The sequence below is a fragment of the Muscardinus avellanarius genome (assembly GCF_963383645.1).
Source record: "Muscardinus avellanarius genome assembly, chromosome: 7".
Classification (NCBI taxonomy): domain Eukaryota; kingdom Metazoa; phylum Chordata; class Mammalia; order Rodentia; family Gliridae; genus Muscardinus; species Muscardinus avellanarius.
The window spans coordinates 22,032,846-22,049,800 of record NC_137793.1 but is presented as its reverse complement, the minus strand read 5'-3'; the positions used below and the strand labels follow the sequence as shown (position 1 = coordinate 22,049,800).

General features: G+C 38.3%; 2 protein-coding genes across 2 annotated transcripts in view; one reads left to right on the top strand and one right to left on the bottom strand.

Annotated features, from left to right (window-relative positions):
* The window catches only part of LCP2 (lymphocyte cytosolic protein 2), a gene marked incomplete at both ends in the record, with an annotated part of 41,385 nt that extends 39,852 nt beyond the window's left edge, over positions 1–1,533 (top strand). Inside the window, one exon of the mRNA XM_080699403.1 lies at positions 1,411–1,533. Within this exon, the coding sequence (XP_080555529.1) occupies positions 1,411–1,533 (123 nt within the window). The remainder of the gene's footprint in view (positions 1–1,410) is intronic.
* Positions 1,534–7,533: 6,000 nt separating this feature from the next.
* Positions 7,534–12,691, bottom strand: LOC308265001 (uncharacterized protein C5orf58; the record flags this gene model as incomplete). The annotated part of the gene is made up of 2 exons (XM_080698632.1): positions 7,534–7,685; positions 12,598–12,691. The coding sequence occupies 2 exons, from the start codon at positions 12,689–12,691 to the stop codon at positions 7,534–7,536; spliced, it is 246 nt and encodes an 81-aa protein (XP_080554758.1).
* Positions 12,692–16,955: the final 4,264 nt, after the last annotated feature.

Sequence of the window (16,955 nt, the reverse complement as noted above, 5' to 3'; positions counted from 1 at the left end):
CTGCCCTCCAAGATTTCTCCTGGTCTAATATGGAAACACACAAGTAAAACTCACAATTGCAGCAACTCTGGAGGGAGGTGCCTTGGAGGAAGTGTATAATCCCATCTTGGATACCTATGTGACATCTGACTCCTTTTTATTTTATTTAAATATTTTTATTGGTGCATTGTATTCATACATCATAATGGGGTAAAAAACTTGCATAGTCATAAATGCACACATCACCCAGCCAGCCCTCACCCAGTCCCCACCTCACTCCCTCCCCAGCCCTCCCCTCCCATGCTTGGCTTAGTGGTTGACGATGATATGAATAATTATATCGTGTGCTTTAGAGAGTTTCCTTCTTCCTCCCTCCCATCCCCACAGTTAAGTTGTTTTATTTGCTCCTCTATAGGATTTCCTTTTTCATCTAGAGTTCCTCCTATGACCCATTTCTCCTTAGCTTTCACATATTAGGGCAAATATCCGATTTATTTTTTGTGATTGACTTATCTTGCTTAGCATAATGTCTTCCAGTTCCATCTATTTCCCTGTAAATGATATAATTTTGTTTTTTTTTTAAATGCTGAGTAAAATTCCATTGTGTACATATCCCACAGTTTTGTAATCCATTCATCTGTTGATGGACATCTTGGCTGGTTCCATTGTTTGGCTATGGTGAATTGTGCAGCTATGAACATAGATACACATGCATTAGTTTGGTAGTTTGGTTTCTTTTCTTTTGGGTAGATACCCAGAAGTGGTATTGCTGGATCGAATGGTAAATTTGTTCCCATTCTTCTGAGGATTCTCCATACTGTTTTCCAAAGTGGTTGCACTAATTTGCAATCCCACCAATGTTTTAGAGTTCCCACTGCTCCACATCCTCGCCAGCATTTGTTGCTGTTTGTGTTCTGACCCCTTTGTAGAAGGATGAATGGGGCTTTTTCCAGTCTGGCCATCAGAACTAGGGTGACCTCAGATCCAAAGAGTTGGCTGCTCATTTTGTGAGTATGAAGGTGGTATGCACACACCACTGAGATCATGAAGGAACTCTTAGACCTTACTAGAGGTGTCATCTCCAGACATCATGAATGATGTCTGACCTCCTGATTCCTTATACCTCCTAACACTATTTATGATTGGGGCAAAGTAAAAATGCAGAAACCAAGACCAGAAACAGAAACAAAGAGAGTAGCCCCAAGCCTAGAGAACAGTAATTAGAATAATTAAAGTAAAATATCTCCTATATGAAGTTAACATGATTTGTTTGATGCTTATGATGAATTTTTCAAATCATGATAGCAGAAATCACTAAAGGATTTCCCCCACAATTCTAGTAACTTGAAATGATAGGATATAAAATCTGAGAGTGAAGTTCATGCTATACATTCCATTCTTTGACTTCTCCCCCTATTTTAACTTTTCCAGGACTTTTTGTCTGTGTCAGATATCATCGACTACTTCAGGAAAATGCCACTCCTGCTCATTGATGGGAAAAATAGAGGCTCCAGATACCAGTGCACATTAACACATGCTGCAGGGTATCCATAGAAAGGGAGCCAAGCAAACAGACCTTCCTCTTGCTTCTTTTGCTGATAAGAAAGATCAGTCGACCTACGTGAATGGACAAAGGCTTAGGACTGAAATGAACTGCTTACCATGAACATAAGGGTTTTGTCTTTTTCTTTGAAAAGTGTTTGAAATGAAGACTGTCAAATATACCATAATTTATTTATTCTTCTTTAATGTTTGTAAAGTGCAAGACTAATGATGTTCACACCTGAAGTTCATTACGCAGTACTTTGTTTTACAAAACAGATATATATTCTTGAATATCCATTTCAAAGCACAGTACACAGTTATAGAAATTACTGGTGGCAAAATATAAGACATTGAATCAGTAATAGTTTTTGATATCATATGAAACTGATTTTTGTGTAGCCAAAAAATTGTCAAGCAGAGGCAATCTTCAGTTTTTATATAACTTAAAAGTTACTAAATTCATTTTCTCAGCAGTAATAATTTACAGAGCTTAAAAATATAATTTCATTCTTTCTTATTTGTTTTTTTTGCTAGTGGAATTTATGCATACTTTTATGACAAGATAAATGCATGTTGGGATAACTTCCTCATTAAAATAATATTTTGCCTTACTTTTGGATTCCTAAAACACCTTTATTGATTTTATGGTATAGTCCATACCATTATATTTTAGTCTTAAAGCAGATTTAAGCTATGCATACCCAAAAGAAACATTTAAAATTTTGAGATGAGGCTTTGGTATCAAATACACATGGGTTTAAGTTGGTATTTCATCGAATCCTCATACCCAACACCCACATCGCATGACCTCCACCCACCCAACTCCAGAAGCATTATCCAGTGATGCAGTTTTTATTGAAAGAATCCTGGGAAGATGAAGGAGCAATGCTTATATACAAAATACTTTGACCAGACTTTCTTAATAGATATTACTTGTGCTAGCTTTTTGGTACTATGACAAAATGTCTGAGATAAGAAACTTAAAAGGAGAGAATGTTTATCATGGCTCATGGTTTCAGAGGTCTCAGTACATAGTTTCTCTTTCCTGTTGCTTTGGGCCTGTGGTAGCACAGTACATCAAGGTGGGCATGTAGCAGAGGAGGCCTGTTCATCTCACAGTGGCCGGGAAGCAAAGAGAGTGTGTGAAAGGGGCTGGGGTCCTGGTCTCCCCTTCAAGAGCATGCCCTCAGTGTTCTAACTTTCCTGCCATTAGATCCTCTCCTAAACTTTTCACCACCTCCCATGATAACCCCACTGGCTGGGGACCAAGCCTTCAACAAGCCTTTGGGGATACCTCTCCTCTATTCCATAGCACTACTTTTTTGTGTCGTCTTATTCCCCTGACAAATCTGTCATAAAACCTCGTCTCATCCTTCCCAAATTGGCTTTTTAAATATGTCAAAGAAATTTAGCTTGTTCCTTCAGTTTACAAATTTCACCTAACAAAAAGTACTGATGGTCTCTGACTTATGATTATTCAATTTATTTTTTTCAACTTTTTGAAGTTGGGAAACTGATGTGCATAAAGCAGAAATGATACTTCAGACATTTAATTTTGATTTTTTCCCAGGTTATCAATATATGATACTCTTATGACGCTGGGCAGCAGGTGAGCTGCAGCTCCCCATCAGTCTTGTGACCACACGGGAAACAACACTTCACAGTGCTCAGTGTTGCAAGTGTTTTTGGATGTAAGCATTCCTTAAATTACACGAGATATTCAGCACTTTATTGTGCTGGTATTGGAAAATTGCTCTGGTATTAATTTCTAAAATGTAAAAAGCAGTCAGAGCCTAAAAATAAGTAGAGGCAATCAGTGCCTCTGTTAACCTCCTTTCCTTTGAGACCTGGCTTGGGTATAGAAATGGCAAACTGTGTGCTGCTTCAAAGCACCCATAGTTGATGAGCAGCCAATACTGCCTAATACAGTGGAGAAAAAAAACAGGTAGATTGTTCCTTAGTAAGTGCACTGTCTGAAGGCAAAGAGGCACCACCTGGCTAAGTAGTAAGTTACTAGCCCATTGCCTTGGTAGCGCTGATAAGGACATACCAGTACAAAATCGATTTACAAGCTGGGGATGGAGAGAGGATTAGAGTTTCATGTTCAGGCTCTCCAGTGTGCCCCAAGTCATGCTGCATTTTCTTCTCTTTCTATTTCCTACTAATTTTGTAATAAGTGACCTCTTTGGCACTTTGGAGTCTGGTATCTCTGTGGATCACCTTGCAACATTATATAATAGAGTTTGTGTTAGATGATTTGTCCAATTTTAGGCTAAAGTAAGTGTTCTCAGCGTATTAAGGTAGATTGGGCTAAGCTATGATGTTCCATGGGTGTAATAAGTGCTTTAGTTTGGTACTAGGAATTCAACACTGTGGTATCATACCTCCAAGGTATACCGCCAGCCTTATTTTTATTTTGAAACAGGGTCTCACTCAGTTGCTGAGAGCCTTGCTAAGTTGCTGAGACTTACCTCAAACCTGTGATCACGTTTCACCTTCCTAAGTACTGGGATTACAGGCATGTACCACCACACCTGGTTCACATTTTTGATTTACAGTATTTTCAATTAACAATGTTTTTATCAAGATGTCACCTCATCATAAGTCAAGAACATCTGAGGTATGTATTTAGCAAGCAAGACTCAGCATTCAGAAAAAGAGCAACAGTCTGTAGTCTTCCTTTGGGGACTTACTACTCAACTTTAAAAAAATTTTTTTATTGGTGCATTGTAGTTACACATCTTAATGGAGTACAAGATGGTAGAGGCATGCATGTACCCATCACTCAGCCCTTACCTAATTCCCCACTCTCTCCCTCTCATGTTTGCCTTTGTGGTTGACTTTGATATGTTTGTGAGTGTACATCATGTCCATTAGGGAATTTCCCTCTTCCTCCCTCCCAACCCCCTCAGTTAGGGCGCCTTGATTGCTCATCTATATTTTCTCCTTCTTTGTCTAGAGTTCCTCCTATGACTCATTTTTTTTCGCTAGCTTCCACATATTAGGGACAGCATCTGATTTATTTTTTGTGACTCACTTAGCATAATGTTCTCCAGTTCCATCCATTTCCCTGTATTCTTCTTTGTATTTCCCTGTATTCTTCTTAGAGAGCAAGTGAACTAAATAGACACTTCACCAAAAAAAAAAAAAAGAAATTCAAATGGCCAATAAATGCATGAAAAATTGCTCAACATCATTAGCAATCAGAGATATAAATAAAAACTACCCTGAGATCTCACTTAACTCCAACTAGAATGGCAATCATTCAAAACACTAACAACAATAAATGCTGCCGAGGATGTGGAGAAGTGGGAAGCTTAATACATTGTTGGTAGAATTGCAGATTGGTGAAACTAATTTGGAAAACAGTATGGAGGATCCTCAAATAAATGGGAATGAACCTACCATATGATTCAGCAATACCACTTCTGGGTATCTACTCAAAAGAATGGAAACCAAACTATCAAACTAATGAATGCATATCTATGTTTATAGCCACACAATTCAAAATTGTCAAGCTATGGAATCAGCCAAGATCTCTATCAATAGATGGATTACAAAACTATTGGATATGTACACAATGGAATTTTACTACTCAACTTTTATCGACAATTTTTTTGTTTCTTTGTTTAATGAGTTTTCTGAGTGGAAAGAAATATCTTACACATTCATTTTCATAAGCTAATAAAAACACATTAGAAGGGACCTTAAAAGTCACCAGGTTAAAACAAATATATAAGGGTATATAAAATATGGAGACATCAATCAATAATGATAAAATGGTCTTTCCAAAGGGGTTGAAATCAGAGAACTACAGTAATATATGCATGCCCATATTCATAGCAGCACAATTTGCAATAGCCAAAATATGAAACCAACCTATGTCTCCATCAACAGGTGAATGGATTGCAAAATTATGCAAAATACACAATGGAATTCTACTCAGCAATAAAGAACAAAATCATGTCATTCGCAAGAAGATGGAAAGACCCGGAGAACATTATGTTAAGTGAGATTAGCCAAGCACAGAAAGAGAAGGGACATATGTTTTATCTAATATGCTCAAACTAGGGAGTATTAGGGATACCAGAGAGACTCCATATAATGGAGGGGAAGCTTCAGCAAAGCCAGAAAGGAGGGGTAGAGGAGGAAGAAGGTTGAGGTTAATCAATAAAAAAGTTACATCAAATATGTGTATAAATGTGAATATAACATTGTTAACCTGGATACTCAGTATTGGGAGAGCGGGAAAAGGGGAAGCGGGGGTTGGGGGGACAGGCACCAAGTACTGTGTGAATATATGCCACTGTCAACATGATCCACATTATGATGTGAGACTATAGTGCACCAATAAAATAAAATTTTAAGAATGGTGTTTCACAATACTTCATTCTTATAAACCACGAGTTCTCAGTTTGGAGTCCAGAGCTTCAACATTATAAAGCTAAAAAACCTGTATTCATTTACATCTTTGACAGGATGTTTAGCAAGTATTGATTTAGTACCAGTTCTGTGTTAAATGCTCAGCTAGGTACTGGGGAGTCAGGATAGCAGACACTACACATTTTGTAATGTAGTGAGCTCAGGTTGTGTCTTCCTTCCTGGCATTCGATCCTTTATATTCAAAAAGATATAAATGAAGAGATTAATAGATATTAAGAAATCTTCTTGGTAGTTAACCACATTTATAAGACAAACCACACCAGGCCTGTAATCCCCGCGCTTGGGAGGCGGAGACAGGAGGATCCTGCAGGTTCGAAGCCAGACTTGCTGGCTTAAGAGACCCTGTTTCCAAATAAAAATAGGTCTGGAGTGTAGTAGCCTGGAGGTAGAAGGGTTTCCAGAAACCCCAGTACCACCAAAAAAAAAAAAAAAAAAAAAAAAAAAAACAAAGACAAACCACAGCTTATTTAAGTCTCTTGATGAAAAGGGATAAAAATCAACATTTAGAATAAAGGTATTCTCCTCTAGCTATGCTGGAAATCATTGTGAGAATCGGATGTTTTTATAACTAGCACTTTCCACCTCTTTTCAAGCACTAGTAACTCCATTATGGTTGAGCCTCTCCTTTTGCCTCAGTCCTTGTGACCCCAGTGACACCAATGACCACTGCTCAGGCCCCTGCTAGTGATAAACATCTTACTAAAGTTAGGTCAGGCCGGGCATGGTTGCACACGCTTGTAATCCCCACGCTTGGGAGGCAGAGACAGGAGGATCGCGCAGGTTCAAAGTCAGCTGCACTGGCTTAAGAGACCCTGTTTCCAAATATTAAAAAAATAGGTCTGGGAGTGTAGCCCAGAGGTAGAAGGGCTTCCAGGAACCCCAGTACCACCAAAATAAATTAATAATAATAATAATAATAATAATAATAATAATAATAATAAATAAACAACAAACAACAACAACAACAATAACAAAAACTAAAAGTTAGGTCAGTCAGAGTCCCTTTATGAAATGTTAAAGGTGGACACTAAGAAGGAGGATCTCTCTTTTGGGGAGGATCTCCAAAAGGCAATGCTATACTAAAATTATCTGTTAACATATTTTTACCCACCATATGGAGAGAAAAAGATCAACACACAGAAGTATAACTAACAGAGATCTCAGTTGAATGTCTGGAGTCCCTGAAATCTACTCCACCTGTGAACTTCTGAGTAATATGACTCAGTAAATGCTTAATCTGGTGGTATTTGGCACTTGTTACCACAAGAATTCCGATTAATATGAATTAATATGATCCCCATTAATATTTTAACAACTCTATTAACCTAAGCCAAATTAAAGCATAAGGTAAAGGGTAAGAAGTGTCCATGGCTAATTTCCCATATCAAACTCTTGCTAACAGTGAAATGAATCAGCCACTCTGAGACATTAAAACAATAAAAGAGTCTTGAAGAACATGAAGTGTTTACAGCTATTATTTTATTTTGTTCTAATTATATTAACATAATAAACTTAATTCTCACAGATATTTTTTAATTCAATAAATCACAATGCACGCACAAAAAATCAGACAGAAAAGCTGTTAGAAGTAAAGGATACATCTGATATTTCAGATTCTTCAAACAGGGGGTTATTCTTTTCTGTTTCCTTCAGGTCATCTGTCATCACAGGATTATCAAAATGTAGAATAAGGTCACAAAGCAGTAACTGGGAGAGCTCTGGGGAAAACAAGTAACAGGAGATATATGATACCACATATGTCATAAATAGTGCTGCCTATGTAACTACTCCCTAATTCTTAATGTAGTTTTCTAAAAATGATTATTGATCAAATTTAAGTGTGCCCCATTTTGATTTAAATTACATTTTATGTACCGCAATATAAGAATGATGTAGAAATTGACTGGAAAATAGCCCATTTAGTCAGCTATCTTCCTACAGTACAACTTGATTTATGCAAATTTGATTTACACATTTTTAAACTCATTTTATATAAGTTGTACATGCACATAGTATGATAAATCAGGTAAGTTTATAACGGATATTACAAAAATAGATCCTATCTTCCAGAGGTAACAGTTTTCAACTTTATAAAGAAAAAAGTCTCATTTTGTTTTTGCTGCTTTTGTTGTTTCATGTTCATCTGTGTTTTGTTTTGTTCTGCTTTGTTTTTGTCAGGGAGAGGAGGGTGGGGTTACTGTTTATCCCCATATAGCTAAATAGCATCAAGATATTTTTAGTTTTCAGAATTACTGTTTCTGACTAAAGACTCCCTCAACACAATTAGAAAAAACTTAAATTTTAAAATCCTTAAATTTTAATTATATTTTTTCACAGGTGACTCTTGTATGGGATGTTATTTCCTGCAAACTACCTCCAAAAACAATAAGTAATTGTTTTATTTTTCATTGATAATCAAGAACATACCTAAGATACCACCCCCTCATGTTGAACAGATCTGTATATTCAACCCCTAAGCTATTCTGTGTTGCAAGTCTGCTCTCCTGTAGCCTTATTTTCTCTACTCTGGACTAACGGCTCCCTAGCACTGGTATGCAGTCTGTGTCCCTGAAACTCCCTTCACTATTATCCTAGGGTTTCCTTCCACCCTTCCTCTCTGTAGAGTACTCTTTTTCTCCAGAATTCCTGTGTAGTTATCTTCTGGTCTGCTCTCTTTACTTGGTGGAATATAGCCTCAGAAACTTTCTAGGGGAAATCATATATCTAAAAATTTCTAAGTCCAACTAGTAGGTTAATAAGGCTACAGAAATTTAAGTTGGAAATCATATTTTTTTCAGATTTCCAAAAGCACTGATGTATCATCTTCTACCTTCCAGTGCTGCCACTGAGAATTTTCATATGATATTCTCAATCCCCATTTTTTCTTTAGAAGCTTGACTGACCATTTTGTTCAGTATTATTTTTCAGTATTCTGAAATTGCCTAATATTGTGCTTTGGTATGCATTCATTTTTTTTTGTTTGTTTTTGTTTTTTGTTTTGTGGTACTGGGGGTGGAACCCAGAGGCTTTTCTACCTCCCAGCTATACTCCCAGACCATTTTTATACTTTATTTGGAAACAGGGTCTCACTAAGTTGCTGAGAGCTTCACTAAGTAGCTGAGGCTGGCTTCAAACCTATGTGATCATCCTGTCTCAGCCTCCCAAGCACTAGAATTACAAGGGTGCACCACCACGCCCAGCTGGTATGCATTCTTTTTAATCCATTATGCTAGGCTCATTTATTATGAAATTCACATTATTCAGCTCTGGGAAATTTTCTCAGATTATTTCTTCAATGTATTCCTTCTGACCCATTAACAATGTTCTAACACTCTATTGGATAGTTTTTATATTCCAAAGGCTCCCTTTTGTTTCCTAAATATTTTTATAATATTCTGTTTTCTTTTCATGGATAGGGCATCTTTGATTACTACCATGTGGATATTAGTAGTAGTTTTCTGAAGTTTTATCTTAACTCAAAATTTGTTTCCCTTCATTTGATTGAATATTTGTAAGTTTTGTCTGTGTTTCATATTAGATGCCTTCCTCCATTATATGTTGTGCATAGTTGCTTATTCATATTAAGACCATGATACTAGAAAGCTAATTAGAAGTTCTATAAGTTCATGTCATAGGGTGATCTTTCTGGGTTATTTTGTTGGAAGAATCTCTACTTTTGGTTTATTTGGAAGAATCTCTACTTTTAATTTATTTAGGTCTTTTCTTAGGTGAGTCCTATCCTGAAAGAAAATCTATTTGAAGGACATAAATCTGACTGTGAATTGTGAATGTTTAGTAGCTAATCGAGGAAAGAAAGCTGGGGCGACCTAGCATGTAAACTTTGTCTTAACATCCTTGTTTTTAGTACAACACTCTCCCTCAACTATGGCTACTGGCTCCATGTCAAAGACCCTTTGTTTTGACCACCAGTTTTCTGTCACAGAAGAAAAATAAATGCCCTTGTTCAGGAAGAAAGACACCTTAGGGATCTATGATTTTGTAAAAACATTTAACTAGTCTTCCTGTTGTTAGCCCCATTGCTCTCCCATTTCCCAAGGACTCTGTCATAACATATTGGGGATTTCTTTACTGTAACCAGCCTTCTTAGGATTTGGATTTTTTTGGACTTTAGAGTTTAGCCTTGTCAATTTGCTTAAATTTGTTTTCTGATAGTAGTTATTTATCTCTTTAACCTTGTAGATTTTGTCTGCTTAAAATTACTTAAGTCCAAAAATTATGTCTACCACTTACTGGTTTCTAGACCTTGAGAAACGTAACCTCTCCAAGTCTATTTTTACATCTGTAAATGCCATAATAGTAGTTCAAACCTGATAGGGTTGCTATGTCTATTAAGTGAATAAGTTTATGTACAGCTTTTAGAAGAGTGCCTGGATTATAAAAGATTCTGTTAGCCAGTGACATTATTATTTTGGGAGGAAGTGGTGATAAAAGGGATTTCTATTTACTCCTCTATATTTACCAGAGTTTATCCTCCTAGTCTAGCTCTGTATCTTAACTGGCTGATCTACACACACAGCTTTTCAGAAACATTTCTATCATATTTATTATTTCTATTTTTATCCATTAAAAATACTTCCCCAACTAAAACAGTTAAATAATAAAATCCAGGAGGAATATACAGCCTTGTTAATAGTTTTAAATAAGTTCCAAACATCCAGAACAATTTATTCATTCAATAAACATTTTCCAAGGCATTTCATGAAGTTCTGGGAGTACCCTGGAGGAGCTTACAGTTGAGTGCAGATAGAAAAACTAAGTAAACATGCAATTACAGCACAGCATTGTAGGTGATGCAGAAAGGTAGAAAGAAAAATCTGCCCGCTCAAAAAAAAAAAAAAAATTTCTAATGTAAGTGACCTCAACTAGTTATTTGCAGTTAACTTGGTATGGTGGAGGTGGGATGTAGAAATGAGATTTTGGAACACAGACATAAAAGAAAACATGAGTAGATAGGCAAATAGTTCCTTATGGCTGGAACATGGATGTGCAGGGAGTAAAGGATGAAATTAGAGAGGTAGTCAGGGGCCTGAGCTCAAGAGGTGATGTGGTCTATTCTAGAATTCTTGAGCCGTATCTTGAGGATAATAATGAGCAAATAAAATTTCCCCAAAGATTTTCATTTTAGGAAGAAAGTCTTCACTGTAGTGTTGAGACTGGTTTTGGGTGAATTAAGTAAAGGTTATGAGATCTTTATGTCAGATTCCTCAGAGTCTTTAGTTAACATGCACTGTGAGTTTATAGCTTAAAGCACTTTCTAAACTTATTTGGCCATCAGAACATGGACTCTGTTTTATTTCACATAATCTATTAACATTTCTTGGGTTCACAGATCAAAGTCTGAGAAATGCTATGCTGGGGAGAACATGAGGAAAAAGCAGAACAGGCACGCACTATTTGGTACCTAACAGCACTCACTATTTGGTAGCTAACTAACAGCCACTCCCCTTTTCTTGGTGGCACAACTTGATTCCATTTGAGCTGCTACTCTCCTCAGCTCCAAGTATGTCCTGACTGGTCCAAACTGAACTCAGCAGTCCCATTCTCCTTGACTGTGGCTACTGTACATGTGATGCAAATCTGGCCAATGAAAGGAAAGAAAATTGTGCTGGAGGCATCTGAGGAAAGGCTTATATAAAGAGAGGTAGGCAGAGAAGGTGTCTGAGTATGGCCACCTCTGAAGGTAATGAACATGATAAAATGAGCACACATGACAGTGAAGAAAGATGGAAAGAACTAAACTTTGATGAAGTTTTTAAACCTCTGAACTGACTTTAGGACTGCCCTCCCTTAGATCTTATTCCTTATGTATAAGTCATGCTAAGTTGGTATTTTGTTATTGTAGCTAAAGGTCTCATAACTGACATAAAGGCTATTTACAAATATCCAGCAATGGTTGTAAGAAGAATAACTCCACATTCATTGTAGTTTTCATGGTTAGAAATAGGACCCATGAATGAAAGGACTAGGAGAACAGATTTCGGCTAGTACATAAGGAGGAATTATATAAAATGGAATGGGTTGGCTGGTGAGAGTGAGATAGGGAGTTTCTCAAAGCAGGGAATAATGTCTGGTAAGAGACAGATTATCCCTAGAAAGACAAAATCACAAAAATTGTACATGCCTAAGATAAAATAGCAGAAAATGTTTGTGAGGTAAATGACTGAACTAATAGAAGTTATAAGGTCTGCTATTATTCTATGAATCTGTTCACAACTGAATTCTTAACAGAATCAATTCTATAATTCTTAATTTGGAATGATCCTTAGGAGCTTAGTAAGGATTCATGGATAAAGACATGGAATTTTGGATTATGACATAGTCATGAAATAGTGTGTTGACAGGAAAGAAGATAAATAAATGTAGAGAGCTTAGAAAACATGGTAAACAATGTGGTTAGAGACAGGGATAAGAGTTCAAGTCTCCTAACTCCCAGGTCAATGCGCAAATTTCATTCATCTTTAGAGATCTAGTTCAAATTGCATTGTAAACATGTTCTAATAGAGAAATTTTTATTAGTGGGAAAAAAATATACCCCAGCAGCAGCACAAATGAGCTCTACCATTTATTTTATAACAATAACACACAGACAGTTAGTGATTCCATACTTACCTTGCATCTTCTTCAATTCCAAAGAAATTGTGTTTATGTTTTTAATTATGGTTTCCACCTTTTGCTTATGATCAGTAACATTATTCTTAAACATCTAATTTTAAAACAGAAGCAAAAACAACTTTTAAATAAGCAATATTTATGTGTATTTTTTAAACATATTTAAACTTCCAGCATTTCTTTAAAAACCTGTTATTTCAGAACTGATGGTACTTTTAGTCTTAGGTAATTAGTTTAAGTGGTTAGAATTCTAATGTAAGGCATCAATCTGTTTTGTAGCATTTTCCAACTGAAAGCGCTCCACCTGGGATTCTTAGGTTGAGGTTTCTTTTTCAATCAAACCGTATCTGCAAGATGGGGCTCTTAAAATGGAAATGAAGATGCCCCCTTTTCAGAAAGTCTCAGCACATAAAACTACCTGACAATTTAGCAACTGTATAAAATCATCTTTAATTTTATGTAAGTCAGTGATTCATTCTAATTTCTTTTTAAAAGACATGACCCACTTATGATTTCTTAAAGTACACAGTAAAGTTCAAAACAGAATTGGGTTATTATTCATTGTATAAGGGGATGCCAAAGGGGCCACTTTATGTGTTAGAGCAGCACCTGTTTTAATTTTGGGTAACTGAAATGTATAAACTAAAATAATGAAAACAAACTAACCTTTAAGTCAATTCTTTCCACTGCCTTTTCCTGAACCAAAGGAACGAATTATATTTTTTCTCTCACTTCACATCCACTGTGAAAGAAATAATTTTGCTTTCCAGACACCACTGAACAAAATATACTTTACATTCCTTTAAGACCCTCTATGCTAATAAGAGAATATAAAAAATCTCATTCAGGCATGCCAAACCCAAAGATTCAGATTTGAGGGGAAAGGAAACTTTTTTTTTTTTTTTTTTTTTTTTTTTTGTGGGTCTGGGGATGGAACCTAGGAGCATTTGACCTCCAAGCTACACCTCCAGCTCTATTTTTGTATTCTTTATTTTGAAACAGGGTCTCACTAAATTGTAGAGGACCTCACTAAGTCGCTGAGGCTGTCTGCAAACCGTTATCCTCCTGTCTCAGCCTCTCGAATGCTGGTATTACAAGCGTGCGCTACCACACCCGGCAGGAAACATGATTTTTTAAAAAGTAACAAAGGAGTTGGTGGAATTAAAGAACTGCTAAATATTCTTTTATAAAGTAAGCCGGATGTGGCGCACAACTGTAATCCCAGCATTTGGGAGGCTGAAACAGGAGGACTGCGGTTCGCGGACACCTTCGGCTGCTTAGTGAGGCCCTTTGCAACTCAGTGAGACCCTCTTTCAAAAATAAAAAAGATTTAAAAAATGAGCAGGGGTGTAGCTCGGAGGTAGAATGCCCCTGGGTTCAATCACCAGTACCGCAAAAAATAAAGAATAAAAAATAGGGCTGGGGGTATAGCTCGGAAATAGACTGCTCCCGGATTCCATTCCCAGTACTAAAAAAAAAAAAAAAAAAAAAAAAAAGTGAAGCCACTCCAACAGCATTTAACTGGGAGGTGAAAGGTGGAGCCCACACAGCCTGGGGGCAGACGGGGGACTCCAGCCAACATGCCACAGAATGAAGGCATTGATGCCACTAAAAAGCGCCAGCCTTTGGGCAGAGGATACACAGCGGGAACTCGAGGAGCAACAATTACCACTGTAGTTCCTACTGCAAAGGCCAAACCCTCCTTCTCAGCCCAACGGAACCCCTAATTTGGGGGGCTGTGGAAATTCCCACAGGTTACTCAACCCCAGGTCAAGGGCTAAGGATGAAAAGGGAGCTCGGGAGTTTTCACAGTCTCCACCCTCCCGAACTGGATTAGGATGACATAAAATGTGGACAAGCCCACAGCCCACCCAACAGCCCACCCCTTCTGGACCCATCCGACAGCCTCCTCAGAGGCATTCGGGCTTGAGGCCACTAGGTTGGAGACCCGGGCCAGCCCGTCCACCGCCACCTGCGGGCTGCTGAAGATGGACCTGCTATCGACCCAGACAGTGTAGTCGTCGTCACCTTCCCAACCCACGTCAGTATAATTTAAAACCGAGTACTCGGGGCCTGCCTACGGCGCGAACTGACAGGACGCACCAGGGCAACAGTCTCTGTCGGTCTGACTACTTGGCTGCGCGCGCAGGCGGTGAAATGTGAAGCCAGGCGTCCTGATTGGCCAGCTCCTTTCCCTGGAGCTTTGTGATTGGCTAGCTTCCAAGCCTGTGGCATCCTGGGAATTGGAGCTCGAAGAGCCGGTGAAGAAGGTTCTGGACTGCGCGCGCAGGCGGTGAAATGTGAAGCCAGGCGTCCTGATTGGCCAGCTCCTTTCCCTGGAGCTTTGTGATTGGCTAGCTTCCAAGCCTGTGGCATCCTGAGAATTGGAGCTTGAGGAGCCGGTGAAGAAGGTTCTGGATGCTAGGCTGCCTGTCACTCACGCTGCCCAGTGGGCGTGGAAGATTCTGACGTCTCCTGGGCTAAGAACAGACTCTCTGGATGGATACAGCTTGGTTTCTAATTCTATTGCATCACTTGTTTAGCAGCAAAGACGCAGGTAAATAATGGAACCTGAGTCCAAATGTCCTCACCCATCACATGGAATAACTGCTTTTGAGTGTTAGTCTGAGGGATGAAATAATTCATTGAAATTGCTTGGCAGTAAATATATGTCCCGTAAATGTTAGCTATTATCCTTCCTATAAATTTTGGCAGATGAATAGATTACAGATGAAGCTGAGAGAGGGACAGTGCTTTCTTGCCAAGTGGAGAAGCTGGGATTCATGCCATGTTTTCTTGATTCTAAGAGGAATCTTTGCTGTTACGGATTGGGAGAATATGGTTTGAGGAAACTGTTCCCCAGGAACCCCTGCGAGGGTCCCGGACACACTTTCCCCCAACCCATAACAAAAACCCCCAAAAGACCAAAACCAGAAAATTACCACGGGTTCTTGTCCTAAGCTAAAAATAAATATGCATAGCTTGGACAGTTGCTGAAGATTTAAAGAAGTTTATTAGAAAGAAAAAAATACAGAAAATAGAAATACAGCCCCATGCCAAAATGGCTTGAGGGGGTAACTCGAAATGAATACACCAAAAGAATTACACGTGGACTCAGCCTTTTATATCCATGACCTCCATCTTGTTTACGTGATTCTTAGTGAATGTCCCTGTAAGGTACCTCCCCCAATAAGGTGTGGTGAGGTGTCTTTCATGAAGGGCAAGGTCAAACCCTGCTCCATCCTCCCTAGATCATCATGTAGATCTGTCTTTAGATAAAGGCCTAGTTCTCCTAAGATCTGTCTTTAGATAGAGACAGGCCTTGTTCTCCTTTCCTATTGACTGGTTAATTACTTTGAGCTAGGTTAATTTACATTGGAATAGCTGCCTGCTTTAGGCAGAAATCAAGTCCTTTCTTTACTCATGTCTGCTGCCATTTTGACACAACTATTTTGAAATATATCAGTTATTTTCTTTTGAAATATATTAATAATCAGAGTTTTCCCAAATCTTCCTAGGCCATTCCAATACTGGTACATCTGCCACTTCAGCCTTTGAACTTAGTGTACCAGTATTGGGAATGGCCTAGGAAGATTTGGGGAAGCTATGATTATTAATATATTTCAAAATAGTTGTGTCAAAATGGCGGCAGACATGGGTAAAGAAAGGACTTGATTTCTGCCTAAAACAGGCAGCTATTCCAATGTAAATTAACCTAACTCAAAGTAATTAACCAGACAATAGGAAAGGAGAACAAGGCCTGTCTCTATCTAAAGACAGATCTTAGTTGAGGAGAACTAGGCCTTTATCTAAAGACAGATCTACATGATTGGATAAGCTAGCTAAGATGGTAGGAGGGGTCAACCTTCATGAAAGGAGACACCTCACCACACCTTGCTAGGGGAGGTACCTTACAGGGTAAGGGGAGAGGTACCTTACAGGGAAGTTCACTACGTCAGAGTCACACAAACAAGATGGAGGTCATGGGTATAAAAAGTCCGGTCCATGTGTAAGCCTTTTGGTATATTCATTTCGAGTCACCCCTCCATGCCAATCTGGTATGGAGCTATATTTCTATCCTCTGTATTTCTATCTTTGTAATAAACTTCTTTAAATCTTCAGCAACTGTCCAAGCTATGCATATTTATTCTTAGCTTAGGACAAGAATCCACGGTTTTTTCTTCTGTTTGGGGTCATTTTGGGTTTTGTTATGGGTTGGGGGAAAGTGTGTCTGGGACCCTAGTAGGGGTCCCCAGGGAACGGTTTCCACAAACCATATTCTCTCAATCCATAACACTTAGTAGGAGAACTTAGGAGTTTAGGTCTCTAGCATCAGGTGTGGTCAAAGCCTTTACCTT